The 20,208-nt window shown below is 54.0% G+C and overlaps 9 protein-coding genes across 9 annotated transcripts; 5 read left to right on the forward strand and 4 right to left on the reverse strand.

The window, feature by feature from the left end:
- Positions 1-1,879: 1,879 nt before the first annotated feature.
- AYL99_03257 (4-aminobutyrate aminotransferase) lies at positions 1,880-3,445 on the forward strand (the record flags this gene model as incomplete). Its single annotated transcript, XM_018834773.1, has 1 exon — positions 1,880-3,445. One exon carries the CDS (start codon positions 1,880-1,882, stop codon positions 3,443-3,445), a length of 1,566 nt encoding a protein of 521 aa, XP_018694423.1.
- Positions 3,446-3,696: 251 nt separating this feature from the next.
- On the reverse strand, positions 3,697-4,109 carry AYL99_03258 (hypothetical protein; the record flags this gene model as incomplete). Its single annotated transcript, XM_018834774.1, has 2 exons — positions 3,697-3,990; positions 4,047-4,109. The coding sequence occupies 2 exons, from the start codon at positions 4,107-4,109 to the stop codon at positions 3,697-3,699; spliced, it is 357 nt and encodes a 118-aa protein (XP_018694424.1).
- A 404-nt stretch (positions 4,110-4,513) lies between these two features.
- On the forward strand, positions 4,514-6,124 carry AYL99_03259 (hypothetical protein; the record flags this gene model as incomplete). Its single annotated transcript, XM_018834775.1, has 4 exons — positions 4,514-4,756; positions 4,812-5,853; positions 5,912-6,036; positions 6,089-6,124. 4 exons carry the CDS (start codon positions 4,514-4,516, stop codon positions 6,122-6,124), a joined length of 1,446 nt encoding a protein of 481 aa, XP_018694425.1.
- A 1,252-nt stretch (positions 6,125-7,376) lies between these two features.
- AYL99_03260 (hypothetical protein) lies at positions 7,377-8,864 on the forward strand (the record flags this gene model as incomplete). Its single annotated transcript, XM_018834776.1, has 1 exon — positions 7,377-8,864. The coding sequence occupies one exon, from the start codon at positions 7,377-7,379 to the stop codon at positions 8,862-8,864; it is 1,488 nt and encodes a 495-aa protein (XP_018694426.1).
- Positions 8,865-9,315: 451 nt separating this feature from the next.
- AYL99_03261 (hypothetical protein) lies at positions 9,316-9,729 on the reverse strand (the record flags this gene model as incomplete). The annotated part of the gene is made up of 1 exon (XM_018834777.1): positions 9,316-9,729. One exon carries the CDS (start codon positions 9,727-9,729, stop codon positions 9,316-9,318), a length of 414 nt encoding a protein of 137 aa, XP_018694427.1.
- A 1,037-nt stretch (positions 9,730-10,766) lies between these two features.
- Positions 10,767-11,852, forward strand: AYL99_03262 (hypothetical protein; the record flags this gene model as incomplete). The annotated part of the gene is made up of 1 exon (XM_018834778.1): positions 10,767-11,852. One exon carries the CDS (start codon positions 10,767-10,769, stop codon positions 11,850-11,852), a length of 1,086 nt encoding a protein of 361 aa, XP_018694428.1.
- A 421-nt stretch (positions 11,853-12,273) lies between these two features.
- AYL99_03263 (hypothetical protein) lies at positions 12,274-14,092 on the forward strand (the record flags this gene model as incomplete). Its single annotated transcript, XM_018834779.1, has 2 exons — positions 12,274-13,848; positions 13,913-14,092. The coding sequence occupies 2 exons, from the start codon at positions 12,274-12,276 to the stop codon at positions 14,090-14,092; spliced, it is 1,755 nt and encodes a 584-aa protein (XP_018694429.1).
- A 1,094-nt stretch (positions 14,093-15,186) lies between these two features.
- On the reverse strand, positions 15,187-16,311 carry AYL99_03264 (hypothetical protein; the record flags this gene model as incomplete). The annotated part of the gene is made up of 2 exons (XM_018834780.1): positions 15,187-15,744; positions 15,811-16,311. The coding sequence occupies 2 exons, from the start codon at positions 16,309-16,311 to the stop codon at positions 15,187-15,189; spliced, it is 1,059 nt and encodes a 352-aa protein (XP_018694430.1).
- A 668-nt stretch (positions 16,312-16,979) lies between these two features.
- AYL99_03265 (hypothetical protein) lies at positions 16,980-19,955 on the reverse strand (the record flags this gene model as incomplete). The annotated part of the gene is made up of 2 exons (XM_018834781.1): positions 16,980-19,654; positions 19,739-19,955. The coding sequence occupies 2 exons, from the start codon at positions 19,953-19,955 to the stop codon at positions 16,980-16,982; spliced, it is 2,892 nt and encodes a 963-aa protein (XP_018694431.1).
- Positions 19,956-20,208: the final 253 nt, after the last annotated feature.

The following is a 20,208-nucleotide window of genomic DNA, read 5'->3' on the forward strand; positions in this document are numbered from 1 at the left end:
TATATTAAGATAGTAATATTAGGACTCTCAAGCCTCCTATACACGTTCGAAGCCCTCTAAAGCCCCTTAGAGCCTTTCTCGGTCCTTGTCCCTGACACTTAGACCTAAAGTCTTCTCTAGGTTTGAATTAACTATAGGCGGAGTAGGTCTTATAGGGGCTTAATTAAGAACTAAACTAAGAGAGGAGTATATTAGGAGACTTGAAGAGATTAGGTAGTATATCGGCTACTATTTTGATAGAAGAGATTTAAGCGAATAGATTAGAGATTTAAGCGAAGCGAATTGATCAAAGCTAAACGAGAGCTATAGAGAGTAATCTACGTAGTTAATACCGTTATTTATTATGCGCTATTTATTATGCGATAGCGTATTAATTATTATTATTATTAGTTATATAGAATAGGAAAGACTAAATAAGTAAACTAGCTATATTATTAGTTAAAGAATAAGTAGTACGTAACGTTATAAAAAATAGCTAATCGGATATTAATATTCTTCCGTACTAATCAAATCCGCGGCTTCTTTGACGAAGTTGCCCTATAATACTGTTTTCGCTTCGCTCAATAGGATTATCTTTTTGACCCTCGCACCCAACGGGAGTGTCGTGATGCTTCTCAGCCAGTACCAAAAACGTGACGGAATACGAGTCCTTAAAGGTTTGCAAGCTCTCAACCCATAGGAAACCAGTCGTTGGATGAGGCAACTGTGTCTGGCCGCTATGGGACTCGAAAAAGTCGGACTGATACATAGAGATGCTGTAACATTAAGAGAACACACATTCAATCAAGTAGCGGACGGAATCGACTTCGGAGTCGAATCCAGAATAGGGGAATATAAACCCCGGTGGACAGTAGGAACCCAGAATGGGGCCTTATTCTGGATCACAACAATCACAACAGGTAGACCATACTCTACGCAGTATTGAGAGAACAAGATTGATATTGAGCGAACGCGGGCCCGGATGAGGGTGCAACCAGGATATCCTCATTTCTTCGTAGTTTGCCGTTTGAACACAGTCCTTCTCTGTAACTCCTGGTGGCCACATCTCTTCCCGAATAGCTTCTTGCTTCGACGTCGTAGTTCTTGGCGAACAAGGTTCTGCATCTCGATCAACGATGGCTTCCACGTGATAAAGCACCGGAGGGAACGATGGTACTATTTATATAGACGGCCAGCGCTACCTAATGCGCACTAGCTTTCCCTCGTCTCATAAGGCGTAGTTCTGAGTCTTTCGTAGCTACAGAGTTTGATCCTTAGCCTACCGAAAGTTCCTGTCGATGTACCGGGGTCCCGTAAGGCCAGGAAAAAGACACCCATCTCCGTAACGAAGGAAACACAAAGTTGGAAGGGAGAGCGTTAAGATGGGAGATGAGGTTCTTATAGCCGTCAAAAGCGGCGGCGCGCCTAGCCTGCGACCATTCCCGAAACGGCCGCACCGCCTAAACCGAAGGCGGATTTCATCGGCAACAACTTTACGACTCCAGTGATTGCAGTGGGGGGAGCGCTACATGCTCTGATTTGCGCAGGCAGAGGTGCGAGGATATCCGACCCTCCAATTATTAGGCCTGTGCAGCGTCCTTCTCCGCATTTTGTTAGTTCCTGCCCCCTGTCAGTGCGTCGCGCCCTTTGTGGTAAATCCAGCAATGAAAACCCTCCTTCCCCCACTGTGATCTCCCTTTGACCTTCGACTTGCTTTCTATATTATCAAGACCAAGTCCAAGGCTATCTATGATCTGGACTGACTTCTTCTTTTCGCCGAGTGTTCGAAACCTGCTTCAGGGCGCGGGTCATTAGTCTTCCAGTTTGCGTGCGCATTCCACCCCACACCAATTACAGTTGCAGTGCCCATCGTCCAGAAAGCTTGATCGAATAACGAACAATGGCTTCCATCCTGCGAGCCTCTGCCGGGTTGCGCAGTGTTGGTCGTCTGGCGGCTCCAGCTCGTTTTACCTTGAGATCAGCGCCTTTTCGAGGTTTAGCGACAAGCACGAATCAGCAGAAAGCTGCCGCCGTAGCCCAGGCTCACATTGAAACTCCTTCGATGGAGACAGCATTCTTTCCTGATGAACCGGTTGGGCCTACGGTGGTTACGCCTATTCCAGGGCCCCAGAGCCAGAAGGCCATTGCAGAGCTTGACAAAATATTCGACACTCGCAGCCTCAACATGCTGGCAAATTACCAACAGAGTTACGCCAACTATATAGTCGATCCTGATGGAAACGTGCTACTCGATGTGTACGCACAGATTGCTTCCATCCCTGTTGGTTACAACAATCCTTCGCTGCTGCTCGCGGCCACCAGCCCAGAGATGGCCTCGGCGATCATCAATCGGCCCGCGTTGGGCAACTTCCCTTCGCACGACTGGGCCTCGATCCTCCAGACCGGTATTCTTCGAGTGGCACCAAAGGGCATGGACCAGGTCTTCACTGCCACGGCGGGCTCCGACGCCAATGAGACTGCCTTCAAAGCCGCTTTCATGTGGAAGCGACAGCAAGAGCGTGGAGGTCGAGACGTGGAGTTCACCCCAGAAGAGATCGAGAGCACCATGAAGAACCAGAAGCCTGGCTCCCCTGATATGTCAATCATGTCGTTCAAAACTGCATTCCACGGCCGTCTGTTCGGGACTCTATCGACTACACGCAGCAAACCCATCCACAAGATCGATATTCCAGCCTTTGACTGGCCGCAGTGCTCCTTCCCCTCGCTGAAGTACCCGCTCGAACAGCATGCCGAAGAAAATGCGGCTGAGGAGAAGAGATGCCTGGAGGAAGCCGAGCATATCATCAAAACATACCACAATCCTGTGGCCGCTGTGATCGTCGAACCCATCCAGTCTGAAGGCGGCGACAACCACGCCAGTCCTGCCTTCTTCCAAGGTCTGCGAGAAATCACCCGCCGCAACAATGTTCTCCTGATCGTCGACGAAGTCCAAACTGGTGTCGGCGCGACGGGCAAGTTCTGGGCTCACGATCATTGGAACCTGCAAGACCCGCCAGACATGGTGACATTCTCCAAGAAAGCACAAACAGCCGGCTACTACTTTGGCAACCCAGACTTGCGACCAAACAAGCCATATCGACAATTCAACACCTGGATGGGCGACCCGGCACGAGCAATTCTCTTCCGCGCCATCATCAACGAAATTGAGAGATTGAATCTGGTAGAGAATACGGCGGTGGTCGGTGACTACCTATACGCAGGCATTGAAAGACTCGCTCAACAGTATCCTGAACAATTTCAAAACCTCAGAGGCAAGGGCCAGGGCACTTTTATTGCCTTTGACAACCCCAAACGTGACGAATTCTTGGCCAAGGCTAAGACGCTCGGTATCAATATCGGTGGCAGTGGTGCGTCGGCAGTGAGATTGAGGCCGATGCTGATATTCCAGAAGCACCATGCGGACATTCTGCTCGATGCTTTGGAGAAGCTGGCCACGTCTCTGTGAGGCGCGAAAAGTTGGTGTGTATCGAGGAGTTGTCTCTTTTTGCTCAACTTGTGTAGTGTTCGGCGCAGATCTCTGTTACCGGTGGTCTCCACTAGTGGAGGTATTGTAGCGCGTGCATAACAAAGTCTTTCCTTCAGTCCTTGTATGGCTTTTCTGAGAACCACGTGTTGATTCTTGATTGGGGATCTCCAGCATTTTGGATGTCTCCAGCAATCAAGAGTAGATGCCTCTCGGGCCTAATTGCCGGGGTGTCAAGCCGCAACACTCTCCTCCTCCATCCCGCTTCCGTCTCTAGGGATATACTTGATGCCATTGTCCTCCAGCGAATCTATTATCTCTCTCGGCAACGTCCCCACGACCTTGACGGCATACATCCCGGGCACGTACTCGGTCAAGCGTTGCCATCGAGCCACCCAAGAGGTTTTCGGATCTCCCATCGCAATCAAGCCTTCGAAGACTTGAGAAGTGCACTCTTGAATCGCGTCTTGAGAGCCGCGTAGGCCTAGGATGTCTTCGCAGTTGGGGCAACCGACGCGGTAGAATTCCTGTGGTTTCATGTCAGTCGTCGGAAAGGGGCAAAAGATGACGACCCGCTGCTTACAGTGGCAGTCTGGACGATGGAGCAGACCATACAGGCACGCGAGCGACTACCGCGACCCGCCATGATTAAATTGGAGGAGGTAGAATGTCAGAAGCTGAGAGATGTACTGATCATCAGCAAGGGCATTTGCTGCCCGCAGTCTGCAACGACGAAAAGGCCATTTAAGGTTTCGGGTGATCGGCCGGTAGCGTGATACTAGATGTCTTTTAACGAGATCCGGCTCCAGTTTATGAGCCCGAAACTGCAGGTCTGGCGAGATTCTTTCGACTTCTTTCTCCGAAAGTTCTCGACTCGCAGCGAGTCCGCGACAAAAAAAGACTGGACGAGGCAATTGAACACTCGACCACCCATTTCTCAACACCATTCGCTCTAGACAACCGGCATGATACGATAGCACTCGAACCTTTGTTACCCCGCATTTGCTCTCTCACTTTTCTCTGGCCGAATCACCTCCAATCTCTTTGGCCATGGCCTCGACTCACGCCGCAGACAAGGCCGCCGCAACCGCCCTGAAGCTCAAGGGAAACCAGGCCTTTGCACAGCATGACTGGCCTGCCGCTATCGATTATTACACCAAGGCAATAGAAAAGTACGATGCAGACCCGTCGTTCTACTGCAACCGGGCCCAGGCAAACATCAAGCTGGAGGCCTACGGCTATGCTATTGCTGACGCAACCAAGGCCATTGAACTCGACAAAGACTACATTAAGGTACGAAATCGAAGCCCTGCAGCTATGGCCGGGAAAGCTCACTCCTCTTATATAGGCATACTGGAGACGAGCGATTGCCAACACTGCCATCCTGAATTCTCAAGATGCCCTCCGAGACTTCAAGACGGTTTGCCGAAAGGAGCCTAACAACAAGGAGGCTAAACTCAAGCTGGCCGAGTGCGAAAAGCTGGTCAAGAAGATACAATTCCTCAAGGCGATCGAAGTCGAAGAACCTCCGTCAGCATTCGAAGGACTGGACTTGGACTCGATAGAGGTGGACGAGAAATATGATGGTGTCAGATTAGGGAACGAGATGACGCAGGAATTCATCGACGATATGATAGAGCGGTTCAAGAACGGCAAGAAGATCCACAAGAAGTATGTGTTTCAGATCATCAAGGCCGTCAGAGACATCGTCTATGACGAGCCGACCATGGTCGAGATGGACGTGGCTCCCGACACCAAACTCACGGTCTGCGGAGACACCCACGGCCAATTCTTCGATCTGCTGGAGATCTTCCGACTCAATGGCTACCCGACGGACACGCATGCATACCTGTTCAACGGTGACTTTGTGGATCGAGGGTCATGGTCGACGGAAATCGCCCTGCTTCTCTATGCCTACAAGTGGCTACGACCTAACGCCTTCTTTTTGAACCGTGGTAACCACGAGACGGACGATATGAACCGAGTGTATGGGTTTGAAGGCGAATGCAAGGCCAAGTACAACGAGAAGACTTTCAAGCTTTTCTCCGAGTCATTCTCAGCACTGCCGTTGGCAACCTTGATCGGGAAGAAATACCTTACACTCCATGGTGGGCTGTTTTCGGACGATAAAGTTACACTAGACGACATCCGCAAACTTGATCGCCACGTGCAGCGGCAGCCCGGTCAGTCGGGCCTTATGATGGAGATGCTCTGGACAGATCCTCAGCCTCAAAATGGAAGAGGACCCAGCAAGCGGGGTGTTGGACTGCAGTTCGGCCCTGATGTGACGAAGAAATTCTGTGAAAACAATAACCTCGAGGCTGTGATTCGGAGTCACGAGGTACGGATGGACGGTTACGAGGTCGAGCATGACGGAAAGTGCATCACGGGTATGTTTCAATCACCACTGCCATCTGCGCCTGAGACACTAACGAGATCTTCTTGCAGTCTTCTCGGCGCCCAAATACTGTGACACGACGGAGAACAAGGGAGCCTACATCAACATTGGCCCCGACATGAAGTTAGAGTATCACCAGTTCGAAGCTGTACCTCATCCTGATATCAAGCCCATGGTGAGTCGAACGATCAGCACCCACAGAGGATATGTGACTAACACCATGCCAGGCGTATGCGGCGAGCTCGTTAATGTCCATGATGTAGGGGCCATGTTTCTTGGTTTGATCGCATTTACATACCCTGAAATGAAGAAAGAGATGGGATGGGGATCTGTTGTAGTCTCCAGGATGGTGTGGTGCATGTGTCACTGTTCTTGTATGTGTACCAGTATGAGGCATTGAACAGCGTGATCGAAATTCATAGCGGGGACGGCGCTGGATACAGGGTGTCGATACCGGTTCAGTCGAGTTGGTTGTTTTGTTGTCTGATAGGATCCAAAGCATCTGGGTAGGTATGATGAACATGGCCATTGCGACTCTGGTGAGAAATGTGGCTGAGTTGCATAGGCTTCGTCCGGCGGCTTAACACCTGTACAGTAGGTAAATGCAAAGATCGGAAGTTCCAAACAGGTAACTCTAGCTCCTCGTCGTAGGCGGGCCGCGACGGCGACTTCGCGAAAGAGGTTTAACGAAAAGCCCCCGGGGCCTCGTCACACAGGTGGCGCCCAGCAGTCACCGGGGCTTCGTGGCCTACTGGGTGCCTCTGGGTGCCTGTGGGGGCCGCCTAGCAGTCACCGCGCCCGTGGAAGCCAGTCATCATCATTCTCAACCTCTCTCATTCGCCGCGGGGAAGGTGAAACCCCCTGCATCAGCACATCTGTCCGTCAGCCAACCCCGCCCGTCATCTGCAAAGCCCCAAGACATGATCGATTCGCATCCCTTTGCCTGGGCGACTGAACACTGGCACCTGGGAAAGACCCCTTAGCAGTACATGCATCACCAACCTACGCAGGGACTAGGCTATGCAACGATTGTCCATCTCGCCAGCGACGGAGTCTTTGTCTTCCTTCCCCCCTCGTCCCTCCCCGCTTTTTTCCAACCTTCACTGAACCTTCACCATCTATCTCACCATCGGTCGCTCTTTGAGCATCCCAGCATTCCTCCTCTTCATCAGCAGTTGCACGATCCTTTGAAAGAGCGAACGTTCCTCCTTTTGATTCTACTGTTGTCATTTCCGGCTCATTGATACCCAGCAGTCTCCTTCCCTGATCCGTGCCGGCGCGGCTGGGGGTTTTGGTCCTTCAAGGCTGTTTGTTGCCTTCTCAGCCTGACAAGGACACGGTTCCCTGCATGTAACCCGGGCAAACATTGGTTGCCTTCGCTATCTCGGCCCAACACTGTGTCCAGAAAGTGGTTTGGCACTCCGGACCTTCTGTATCTCTTCGAGCGATCTTTCTTCAGCGACCATCGCACTCACCGACGGTGAGTCGATCAATCACTTCACCGGTTGACGAAACATGGAGTACATCTCTCAAGCCGATACGCGTGGTCATTCCTGCCCAGCGGCACCCTCGAAACCGTCCTGTCGTTCTGCAGGAGCGAGCGGCGAGCGTTCTTCAGAGTTGCCCGATGACCAATTATCAGATGACCGGAAGGAGTCGACCAGAATCACTGTCACAGAGCGTACTGTGAACAGTCCCATACCATCAATGCTGAAGGTGAAATACCCGACCTCTCTGATTTTGAAGGCGAAGCAACGTGCATCCATGCCGGCCTTGTTGTCATCGAACAAGCCTCACGCGGAACGAACAGCCAGAGCGGGGCAAAATTGCGCCTTCCTCTCCATCTTACCTCGCGATGTGCATTTCCTCGTTGCCACCGAGTACGTCGATTTCGACACGCTACTCGCCCTTCGGCAGACGTGTCGCTCAATGTACGACATCCTCCCCACAGATGTCGTTCGCGGCGTTCGATCCAAGATAGTCGAGGAAAGCCTTGAGAACGAGGCGCAGCTGTATCGGGACTACAGATCCATCTATCCTCGCCAGCGACTTGGTCACCTGTGGGACCTGCTTTACGCAGCCTTTGACTTCCGACTGATTGAACGTCCCGCCAGAGAACTTCGATGCTACGGTTGTCTGGAGGAGAAGCCGCTGTGGTGCTTTGTTGAGCGAATGAGCAACCGCGGCACAGGTCTGGGGGCCAAGTTTGCCCAGAATAGGTTGTGTAAGGACTGCATGCGCAGATACCGTGACATCGAAGGGGAGTGGTGGAAGGAGAACTGGGTCAAGAAAAGCGACATGGTCTGCAAATCCAGCAAAGGCCACAGACTTCGGCGGTTTATGCTTGAAGGCTGCAGCCTGGTCAATCCAGACGAGGAGATTGGGGTCTGCTCCTCATGTGGCAGCACGACATTTGAGCTGTGGTGGGGATGTGTTCCCTGCTTTGAACTCGAGCAGCAACGGCGGCGAGAGGAAGATCTGATGGAAATCGGTGGACTGGGGCGGAGAATTGCCGGAGCCAAGGACACCTGGCGAGCGCGTAAGAGAATGGCATTCCGACGGCGCCACGCTATACGCGATCACGGAAGGAAGAGCTGGTGGGCTCCCAACTTGACATTTTCAGGAGGGTGGTCAAAGCGAAAGGCTGCGTTGATGGAATGGAAAGAGCACAAGAACGGCAAGAAAACTGGGACCGTTACGACCAAGGCGAACCATCAAGACTCGCGATGGCACGCTCTCGACGAGATCCCCCTGCCCAAGAGCCGCAGAGAAGCAAGATGCTCATCCTGTTGGGTTCCCAATTGTCCCCGCCGAACATACATTCTCGGTTTGGCGTATGAGAGACCGCTGCCGAGGGAGCGTTGGTGTGCCGGGTGCAAACAGGAGTTCGATCAACGCCTTGCGAGGAAAGGATATCGGAAATGGAGGATGAAGATGTGCAACAGCGAGAAGTCGGACAACGACTGGCCTGAGTCGTTGGCCTGGCTGTTTGAAGAGAGTTAAGGTCAAGATAGACCATGGTGACGACGGACATGAAGGCGCTTACGGTGTTGGGAGCGTACGACAGCCACGGAATTCTTATGACGGGCAACTGGGCCCGAAAGACGAAACGATCAGGGTGTACCACAAATGAATTATTGATATCAATCTTAAAACGAGAAGGCTAGCGACCTTCTTTTTCTGGAGGGTAAACCGGACGCAGGGCAGTCTCCCGCACCTAGAGATACAAACACACGAAGGAAACATCCCGGTCAACGCCAACAATGTCAACGTAACGTGAGACGCCCTCTCTTTTTGGTGTTTCGGTCAACAATCAGGTCATACAAGCATTTTTCCCCTAAATAATCATCCAATCCTCAATTCACCCATCAAGGTCGACGGAGCTATCCTCACACCAACCCCATTTTATACATGACACACATGACTCTCAGAAGTATTGATCTGCTTCGAGAGCTCAGGCCATGGATGTAGTCTTCTCGACGCCGTCGACAAACTCGACGGCCTCCTCGACCACTTCGTCCGTGATGCCCGGCATGGTGACGTCAGGCAGGTATTTGCTGTGGCTCTCGCGGTGCGTGGCAGGGCCTTCCATAAAGTTGTGCATCTTCTGGGTCAGGTCGTCGTTCAGGCCGGGGGCCTTGCTGCTGCCGGAGGAGGAGGAGGACCGCACAAACTCACGTGCGGCGCGGGCGGCGTCGTCGGTCACGCCGCTGGACGAGCGCCGGATGGTGCCGGCCATGAAGTCGTGGGCCGACTTGGCCGCGTCGTCCGAGATGCCGCTGCTCGAGCGACGGTGCGAGGCACCCATGCCACTGCTACCGGTAGAGGCGGGCAGGGCGGTTGTTGGAGTTTCGTGCTTGTTTTCCATGGTGGACAGAGGTCGACGGATCTGTGGGCGTTAGTTGTGAATGGTGCTGATGTTGATGAGTAAAAGTCCAAACAAAGGGAGTCTGGGAGCTTGCAGGGAGGAGAAGATGCTTTATTCGTTGAAGGAGAGCCTTCCCCCCTCCCCCAGACAAAAACGACACCTGAAGTCATCTTTCTTCTATTCCTTCCACGAGAGCGAGGGGTCGCGTGCTTCTTGACTTAGGGTCTAAGGGCGGGGTTGCGCTCCAGAGCTCACGAGATGGGCCGCGGGCTCGTGTTCGGAAAGGGCAATAGAGCAACGCGGCGATGAATTTGATTCGCTGAGTGTTCTGTCATCTCTCGATGAGGTTTCTGTGTGCGAGGGGGAGAGTGGACTGATGGTTGAGGCTGCCGAGAGAGCATTTCCACTGCTCACAGAGGGATACAACGCAGCGGCTCGAAGAAGAGGTGCTGGTTCACTCCAGGCAGCACTTTAAACGGGTCAATACGTACTGCTGGGGGGTGACCACCTACCTGATATCGAGATAGAACAGAAAGAAGTTAGCTTTGGGCATTGTAATGGATTGTGACAAGACATGAAAAGTAAAGAAGAAGTCACAGCTTTAGAGGAGCAGCTAAAAACTTTTAGTCTGACAAGGAGAAGCGCCCTGAGACGGGGGGGTGGCCGCGGATAGCCACTCTGTCAGACAAAAGCAATATCCCGAGCGCGCAGGTCTTCGGGAGGATAACTCTGCCTCATCAGCCAACAGCGGATAACTGGAGACGTTGCAGTTCCTCGCAAAGTCAAAATGGGGGATCCAGCACCAGTTCCAACGGGCAGTGCAACAGCAAAAAGAGGAACAGTGCCTGGTATGCTGTCCGCTCTCAGAAGTCTCCCCATCGTCCCATTCAACCATGGGCTTGGATGGCATCCAAGTTGTGGAACTGACATAGTCAGTCATCCGGCACCCGCCTATTCCCAGGGATATAACATCCTGCAGGTCTGCCTCATACTTCTTCACAACACACAGTCTGAAGCAAGTCCCGTCACCTCCAACCATGGGCCACCAGATTTCGTGTTTCACTGGTGCCAAACGTGGCCATACCACCTCGCACTCCAGACGCCTCTCGAGGGCCGAATCCTCTGCATCTCCTCAAGGCCAGGAGGGCCCAAGACAGGTCGGACAGGGCCAGTGCGGGACAGTGTGGGCGTTGATGGACCTGGCTTTGAAAGTGCCCAACGAGGGGAAGCAGGATCGGCTCTGGAACGATAGCTGCCACCACAGGAGGGTGGAAGATGCACTGCAGCAGGCGCCCTGGGAATTCCGGGGCCATATCAGCATACCTCGTTGGAGTAACTGGGTTCAGCCCTCCGAGGCGATCTTCTGGAGCGAGTTTCGCAGCTGGTTTCCGCAGGACTTCCAGCCGACGTGTGGCATTTTATCGACCAGGATTCACCCTCTACCTCCGCGGATTCGCGAGGCCATCGTCGAGTTGTTCGCCCCTCCGTCTATCAAAGCCAACAAGACCAACTTCCTGAAACGCCCCGAGAATCATGACTGCTTGGTCCGCCTGTACCTGGGTCGACGGGCCGAGCGGTCACCGTCCGCCCCGTTTCGACTTCGCAACTTCGAGCTCACAGTCAACGAGATGGAGGCACTGCAATTGGACACAGGCGCATGGGCAAGGGTCATGGCTCAGACGCTGGCAATATTGCACTGGAAGGCACAGGTCGACGCCAACAACGTCGAGTTCGTCTTGGGAAGGACTCGGCAAGCCGAAGTCGAGTCGACCGTGATTCCGGGGGGAGGGCGCCGGAAGCTTGCTGATTTCCCCAACGTCTTCAAGTTCGACTTGCATCAACGATCCATAGGCATCTGGCTGTTGGACTTTGACCAATGTCGGGCATTTCCAGAATCCCCAGTGGGTGTAAAGCAGCTCCAAAGAGCCTTCTATCTCAACAATCCATATTATCCTCGACCGATCTCAAGCCACCCGAACGACATGGCCTTGTGGGAGACCTTCAAGGCGACTTACCTTCAGGCCAGCGCATGCCTCACGCAGAGCGAAATGCCCGGACTGTTTATCGAGGCCGTCGAGCAAGATGGCCGATGGCGTGGTGCCGGACGTTTAATCCTTCAGTAATCTCTCCCCTCAGCCACAGGCCGATGAGGCGAGAATACCCCGTGGCACACCGGCGGAAAAGATCCACGCCCCCAGCATCATCGGTCACACCCACTTGCGACTATTCCTTTCGGGGATATTTGCCTGAAAAGTCGTTCATCTCGATCATTGAAAAATCGCCGTGTCTGCGGCTGCCAACCTCTGGCCAAACTTGCCTGTTCCCCGGCGTTCAAGCGCCACATATGATGGCACGGATGGATATTCTGAGTTATTGTTGGGGTGATCGGCTTCCATTTTTGGAACCCCAATGAAATTGGATGTGGATGAAGGGTTTTAAATATGGCATTCTTATGGTGGCCATCCGGCACCATGACCACGTCGGTCTTCTCGAGCGATATCACCACCAAGAACAACAAGACGAGCATTGCCCTCACGAGCCACCATGAGCATCGAAGTCTCCTTTTCCCCCAGCCAGTCCGGCTGGGCCTTTCCAGCCGACCAGCAACTCAACTTTTTCTCGTCGAATCTGCCTGTACCTGGATACCCAGCTCAGGCCAGCAAGGACGACCCGTCGATACCTGAACTACCTCTATTCGCGGCAGCGAGATCTCACGCCCTTGCAGACCCTCACAAGGTTGCCATCATCGATAAGACCAAGGACCAAAGCTTTACCTTTGTCCAACTCCTGAACGATGTGGCGGCCCTGAAAGCTCAGATCCGGCGATATCTTTCCGGTTACGATCCAGCCGTTTCAACCTTTGAGGAAGAACCCAGAGTCGCATTCCTTGCCCCGTCGGGATATGATTATGTCGTCACCCAGTGGGCAGTATGGGCAGCGGGAGCTGTTTCGGTGCCCCTGTGCACGTCGCATCCGCTCAAAGAACTCCAGTATACGATTTCAGATTCGGACCCGTCTCTGATCATCCTGCATCCGTTATTCCAGAAGTTTGAGGCTGGTCTGCAAGAACAAGCGCCAGGAATTCCGGTTATGTCCCTCTCACCGCACAGCCCCAGCTCGAAAAACTTTCCGTTTCTTCCCAGATTTTCCGCGTCTTTCCCCGTATCTCGACGGGCCCTCATCATTTATACCTCCGGCACGACCTCGAGACCGAAAGGGTGCATCTCGACCCACGAGACCATTACCTTCCAAGCCCGCAGCCTAGTGGAAGCTTGGAAATATAGCCGATCCGATCACTTAATTCATGTTCTTCCTCTCCATCATGTCCACGGCATCGTCAATGGCCTCACTGCTACGTTACTTGCCGGCGGGACGGTGGAGATGTATCCGAAATTCGACGCGAAGACTGTGTGGAGCCGGTGGTCTCAGCAAGGGTCGTCGACGATGTTTATGGCTGTGCCCACGGTGTATTCACGATTGATCGACTACTTTGACTCCAACATCCGCGGGACGCCATCCGAGACGGCCGCACGGGAAGGTGTCCGCGCCCTCCGTCTCATCGTCAGTGGATCGGCTGCTCTGCCGGTGCCCACGAAGCGCCAATTTGAGGAAATTTCGGGCCATGAATTGCTTGAGCGATACGGCATGACCGAGATCGGCATGGCTCTCAGCTGCGGCTTGGAGAAGGAGAAGCGCATTGACGGGAGTGTCGGCTGGCCGTTGCCTGGCGTGCAGGTTCGCCTCACGGATGAGAAGACTGGGCAGCTCATCACGTCTTCCGGCAGGGACAAGTCGGGCTTGATCGAGATCCGAGGACCGAATGTGTTTACGGAGTATTTCCGCAGACCGGAGGCCACGGTCGAGTCGTTTACCGAAGATGGCTGGTTCAAGACGGGCGACGTGGCCAAGCGGGAAGAGAACGGCGCGTATTTCATCCTGGGACGGGACAGTGTCGACATCATCAAGAGCGGCGGGTACAAGATCTCGGCGCTGGAGATTGAACGGAAGATCCTGGGCAACGAATACTTGAGCCGCGTCGTGGGAGAGGTGGTGGTAGTCGGCGTCGAGGACCAGGAGTGGGGACAACGGGTTGCGGCCGTCATCAAGCTGAAGGACTCGGTAAGTCATCTATTGTTTCCCTAGTGATTGATCTTGAGTTGGTGACTGACATTTTATCGACCAGGCTGTCTCCTCCACCGGTCTCGACCTGGCCACGCTCCGCAAACACCTGAAGGAAGACATGGCCGCGTACAAGGTGCCCACGATCCTGAAAGTGGTCGAGGCGATCGAGCGCAACGCCATGGGCAAGGTCAACAAGAAACAGATTCTGAAGCAGTACTTTGGGCCGAAAGAGTCGAGCTAGCTTAAAGCGACTTGCGACTTGCGACTTGCGACTTGCGACTTGCGACTTTTGATGTGTGAGGGATATACAGCCCGGTTTTTGTTTTGGGGGGATTGGTAAACCCCTTTTTCCTCCTTCCTACAGCGTCTACCTAGAGGAAGGAGAGACTACGTTTGGTGTTGGGCGTGGTTAGATGGTCGCCTGGCCGAGCGACCGCCCGACTTTGGTCATTTGGACAGGGTAGGAGTGGGTTATGGATGGACATTCTACATGCATACATACATACATACATGACATGGTCTGGTCCGGTCTCAATGAGAGCAGGGATGAGGGGGTGTCCCTTGGAAAGTTACTCCTTCCAATACATATATACATATACATATATATGTGTGTGCTACGTACAACGGACATGGAGTGGAGTGGAGTGGAAGTAGGAACAGGTAGATAGGTCGGTGTATTACATATACTGTAGGTGACATGTATGTTCCAAGAAACAGTATAATTGATTGATCCCTCCCTCCCTCCCTTGCTCCCTCCCGCCCGGCCGCTGATGTATCCTACCTACCATTTCTACTGCCCGGAACTAAATATATGCATGCATACATACAGAAATGATAAATGCCGAGCGAGCACGGTGTCCCGGGCAGTCCTCCTCCCTCCTTTCTGCCCGTTTTCTCTGCTGTCGGTACCCACCCCCTTTGTCTGGCCGGACTGGACCACCCTCGAATGCATGTATGTATGTATGTGTGTATTTCTGAGGTTGGGGCTCGGTGGGTGGGTGGGTAGGTAAATAGGGCAATATCTAGGTAGGTAGGTGGGTAGGTAAGGGGATGTGAAGTATATCGTCATCTCAAAACCCATGCATATTACTTTCATCCCCCCCCCGCCCTGAACGCGAGGGCTCTGGTCTACTCTGCGCGCTGCTGTCGTCTAGTCTACTATATACATGTACCTTCTAGATTAGATATAAAAGAAACAAACAACCATTCCCCGCTTTGTCGCACCAAATCTCGGGAATGACAAGCAGATATTAAAAAACCCCCCCAAAGGAAGGAAGAACGGATATGAATATGAATATGAGTGAGCCAGCACTTCGCACGTCTCTACTCCTCTTCCTACACGACCATGACGCGATCCAAGAACTTCCATTCACTCCGGTCCCGCTCCAGCTCCAGCTCCAGCTCCTGGCATTCGCCTTCCCCTTCGCCTTTCTCACCCGTCCACGGCCTCTCCGCCCGGACCTGGCGCGCCAGATGGTCGGCGAGGCGCACGGCGGCGCGCAACGTCTCCGGGGCGGCGCCCAGATTGACAGCCCCGAAGAAGTGGCCTTTGGCCTGCGGGGCGCAGCCGTCGGCGAGACAGCAGACGAACTCCAGCAGGCCGGTGTCGAGGTCGCCGATGATGGCGTCCTCGGCCAGCAGCTCGCCGTAGATGCAGGTGATGGCGAAGTGCGTCAGGTCGCCGCCCGAGCAGGCCGACATGGCCGCCAGCACGCGCGGGCTGTGCTGGGCGTAGATGCGCTGGAACAGGCGCATGCCCCGCGCGGCTTTGGCTTCTGGGTTTGCTGGGTCACCACCAGCAGCGCGGAGAGACGCGTCTGCTTCCAGAATGCTGGAGAGGGCCGGGTGCGTAGTCTTGATGGCTTGTTGAAGGACGAGCAGCGCGTTGATGGCCTGATTGGGGAGGATGTGGTCAGTTGCCTGCTAACTTCTGTGTGCGACCTGCGCAAAGAGACTTACCCTGGGGAATCCCACTAGTGTACTGGCTTTCAAGCACGCCTCCCGGATTCGTCGGGCCGTGGCGAGCAAATGCCCCGTTTCTGCGTCGTGTGCACGTACCTCCCTTTGGCTCAGATACGTCCACAGCTTTCCAATCAGCTTTTCCTTGTGGAAGGCCAACAGGAGTGCGGTGGCCAGAATGTACCACAGGGGAGACGAGCTTGGAGTTTCGGTGGCGGTCTCCTTTGCGAAGACGTGTTCCAGGACAGAAAAGTCGATTTTCCCTCGAGGGGCCGGCTTGATCGTAGCCATGTCTGTCAAGGGCGCGGACGTGACGGAGACGGTGGTCGTGGACGATGATAAGGAGCTCGGGGTGTGTGTGCCGTCACTACCGGACCAAGAGGCAATGCTCTCCTCGTCCTCTGATCTCGGCATGGAGGGGATGGAATGCAGGTATGTGTTTCTGGGTGGAGACGCCGTCCATGCGCGGGCAAAGATGGTGAAGCCTTTTGGTTGTGCCATCGTGAGGCTGCTGTGAATGCTTCTTATGCAGGTGGAAGGAACACTAAGATGGGAGTGGGGGTGGTGTGGTCGGTGAGGTTGGCTTGGGTGTGTCTTACAACAGGAGCAATAGTGTAAGAAGAGAGAGAAGAAAGGAACAAGGAGATATAATATTTAAATTATTTGCCAACTTGGATGCAAGTGTAGTGTACTGGATCATTCGACGCGGTTTGTATACTGACTGGTAAGAAGAGACTTGATTAGTACCGCGTACTTATCAGGCTGGGCTGATTGGGGCGAGAAATAAGGGGCTAGAGCCTCGAGGAGGATACAGGTCTGTCAGGAGTAAGTAAGACCCCCGGCGGCATGGACCGGACATTTAACAATGCAGGATTCGCCATCTATCGCTCTTGGGGGCTTCGGAGCTGGAATTGTCGCCGTCATGCAAGGATAGAGGCGGGAAGAGCGACGGTTCGGAGGCAAAAGGATCATGTCGGGCAGGACTCGGGATACACTTGGTGGCTCTTCCGCTGCACCGGATGGTAGAGACGCCTCGACGCCAATGGGAGATTTTCGAGTCGGTGTCCAGAAGAATCCCCGAAGCAAGTCTGCTGGTTGATATTCCATTCCAGCCCTTGGTCGTTGCATCCACAGACATACATCTCCCGTGAGCGAGCAGCACGTTGCTGTCAGATAGCCCATGCTTCCACATCGTCACCCTCGTGGATAAAGGGCTCATCAATCTGCTTGATGCCCAAGTCCCCGCACAAGACGCATTGCTCAGCGACCAACCCGTCCAGCTCGGCCACTAGCTTTTGCCGTTGGACGCCCACACTCAGGCCCTGGTTGACCTCCGTCTGCAGGTCCTTGATCCTCTTCCTCTTGCTACTCCCGGAGCTCTCAAGCACGCGTTTGCCCAGGCAGTCGCTGTGGAAGGCGTGCTGACAGGGAAACACAAAGAACTGCCGGCTCAAGACCGGGAGCGTGCAGATCCAGCACCGCTCACCCGCCTCCACGATGGCATAGCGGTGGTCCAGTGCCGCGATCTCAGCTTTGATTTGCTCTGCCGTGTGCTGTGACAGATCCATCTCCTGCTTGAGGTTGTCAATGTGCCGCGAATACTCCTCCAGTGCCTCGCATATTTCCTCTTTGAAATCGTCGATCACCACGAAGTCTGGGAAAAACGGGATGAGATCTTCGATCTTGAGCAGCTCGCATCTCTTCAAGAAACTAATCGCTTCTTTGATGGTGGCAGCTTCCTTGATCTTCTTCTCGGCAATGAGCAGCCACAACCTCTTTCTCACTTTGTCGTTACCCTCGAGCCGATCGGCGACAATCGCCGCTAGGTCGATGTCATCGTGCTGCAGTGCCAGTTCCACCGCTTGCTGGTACTGTCCCATCGTGCTGTAGATGTGCACACACGACTGTACTCGATTATGTTGGATACAGAGCCTCAATGCGAAGTCTGCATCGTAAAATGGCGGAGTAGGCTGACTCTCAAGGTATCCCAACAGCATGGTTTCCGATGGCGACGGATGTGAAGCCATGATCGAAATGAGCGCATTATGGACCGACGCGGGCACCTCGAAATTATTCGTCACCACGTAGTTCAGGTAACGCACCGCTTGATTCTGGTTCAAGGGAACGTTGGCGTTCTCGTTGTAACTGAGGAGGGCGGGGACCAGCTTCTGCGGGTCGAGGTTGCTTCTTCGCACCAGAATCTCGACCAGTCCCACGGCTACATGGGTCATGAGCACATTGCTGTACCGATAGAACGTCTCGGGGTTGCTTTGTTTGTTCAGCACCGACAGCGCCTCGTTCCACTTCTCACGTTGGACCCAGTAAGAGAGAACGTAGTCGTAGTCGGTGATGGTGTTGGCAAAGAAGAGCAGTTCCTCTTCTCTGTCGTGGCTCGAGATGACTTCGTACACCGTCTTTGCGTCAAGGTCCGACTTGTATTTGGTCACAAATTCTTGGAACTCGGTTCGAGCCTTTTCCAAGTCGCGTTTCGCGCCTCCGGCGTCGGTGTGCTCCAGCAACTCGGCTTTGGTGGCGACCATATCGTCCAGCGAGTTCAACTTGGCCATGAAGATCTGGACGAGCCATGTTGCTATCATCACTCGCTGCATGATCGACGATTTCTTGTACGAGCCCAACTTGGCCAACAAGTATCTCTTCAAAGCCTCTTCTTGCCCGTTGTCGATCAACGACAGGCACACTTCTTCGAATGCTTTGCTGCTCTTCCCCCACACGCTCGCCGCCTCCAAGTATTGGCCTTTGCTCGACAAGAAGTCGCCGGACGCGGTCGCCACGGAGTCCTTCTGTGCCGCTCCTTTGGCATAGCGGAGAGCGGCGTCGTAGTCTTGTTGCTTCAGCATGATTTTCCAGATATCCCGCTCCTCGTCGTTGGCCACCACTTCGAAGATTTCTTGGCTGGTGAAAAGCCAGTACGTGTTCTTCTTCTGGTCGGCCACCAAGCCAAGGGCGGACTGTCCGGGCTCCAGCACCGCCTGGTCGTACACAACGCTACCGTCAAGGCGGTTCACGGCAACAATGCGACCTTCGGCCAGGGCCAAGACGTGCCATTGGGACAGAATCGCCGAGACAATGGGATCTTGTATCAACTTTCGTCCCCCGCGGGCAGAAATCGTTTCCGGGAACACAGATCGCGGGTGAAGTTTGGCCTCACCAAAGATCTTGGAACCCAGACTGGAGGACGCAGGGGAGGTCAGCAGCTTGCCCGTGAAGACTCCCTGTGAATATAACCAGGCGAAACTGCGATCCGAGTCCTGGCCAGCATCTGGAGACTCAGGCGACACCGAAAAAGATGACGGTGCGGATGCAGAGGAGCCCGTCGTGTCGTGAGTGACAGGGGCTTCCTTGGAAAAAAGGTCGGCATAGATGGACGCTGAGCCTTCTTTTCCCCGGCCGCCTGTCTTGCCTATCCAGTGGCAGAGTCTCGAATGCGATGCCACAATCACTCTCCGTACGTCTGCCTTGGCGTCAATTGTCTCGGCCCACAGGCCCGTGACGGCGCCGTCCGGGATCTTCCAAACATGTGTGCAGTATCGTTCTTCGCGGCGGTAGAACTCGGACGCCGGCTCGATGTAGATCTCGTAGACGTTCCCATCTGTCCCGCCCACCAGGATCTCGCGCGTCGAGGCCGTCGGCTGGGAAGGATTCCACGCAATCGCCTCGATGGATATGCCTTTGAGGCGCGACAGGGCTTTGGGCTGCTTCGACTGGCTGTGCAGGTAGAAGTTCTCGCCCAGGGTGGTGGTGATGATCAGGTGGGAGGCGGAGGGGTCGAGGAACATGCGGCGGATGAGCCCGACCTCGCTGGTCTTCTTGGGCAGGTCGACATCTGAGAAACGCACATAGTTAGCATATACACGCCTCGCCTGGTTTGAGAGGGCAACAGTAACGCCGCAGACCGACAGGCACACACCATCAATGTCCGACGGGCTCTCGAGATCGATCCGCAAGATGCGACCCGTGGCCAACGCGAGGATCAGTACGTTGTTGGCGACCTGGCCGGCCACAAATTCCGAGGCGATGTTGAATTGCAGCTGCACGCGCTCGACGTTGAAGATGGGCAGCGACGTTTCCACGCCGCCTGAGCCCAGGCCGGGGGCCACATAGCCGTCGTCTAGATCCAGCGCCATCGCGCCGCGGTCGGAGGGGGCTCAATGCATTATTCTGGTCGCCCAGGGATAGGTTCGTGGTATGTTCAAGACTGGGGAATCTTGGGTGAGTAGTGAGTAGTGAGCAGTTCAACCACTTGTTCGTCGAGTCCCGCAAGTCGCAGTCACGACAAGGCTGCGTCATCAACATCCACGTGACGGCGAGGCTCCGTAGAATGACTACAGTGTTTTCAGGTAGTCCCTCTAAAGTGTGTGCAATCTATTTCGTCCCTGT

The sequence above is a fragment of the Fonsecaea erecta genome (genome assembly GCF_001651985.1).
Source record: "Fonsecaea erecta strain CBS 125763 chromosome Unknown Scaff3, whole genome shotgun sequence".
Taxonomy (NCBI): domain Eukaryota; kingdom Fungi; phylum Ascomycota; class Eurotiomycetes; order Chaetothyriales; family Herpotrichiellaceae; genus Fonsecaea; species Fonsecaea erecta.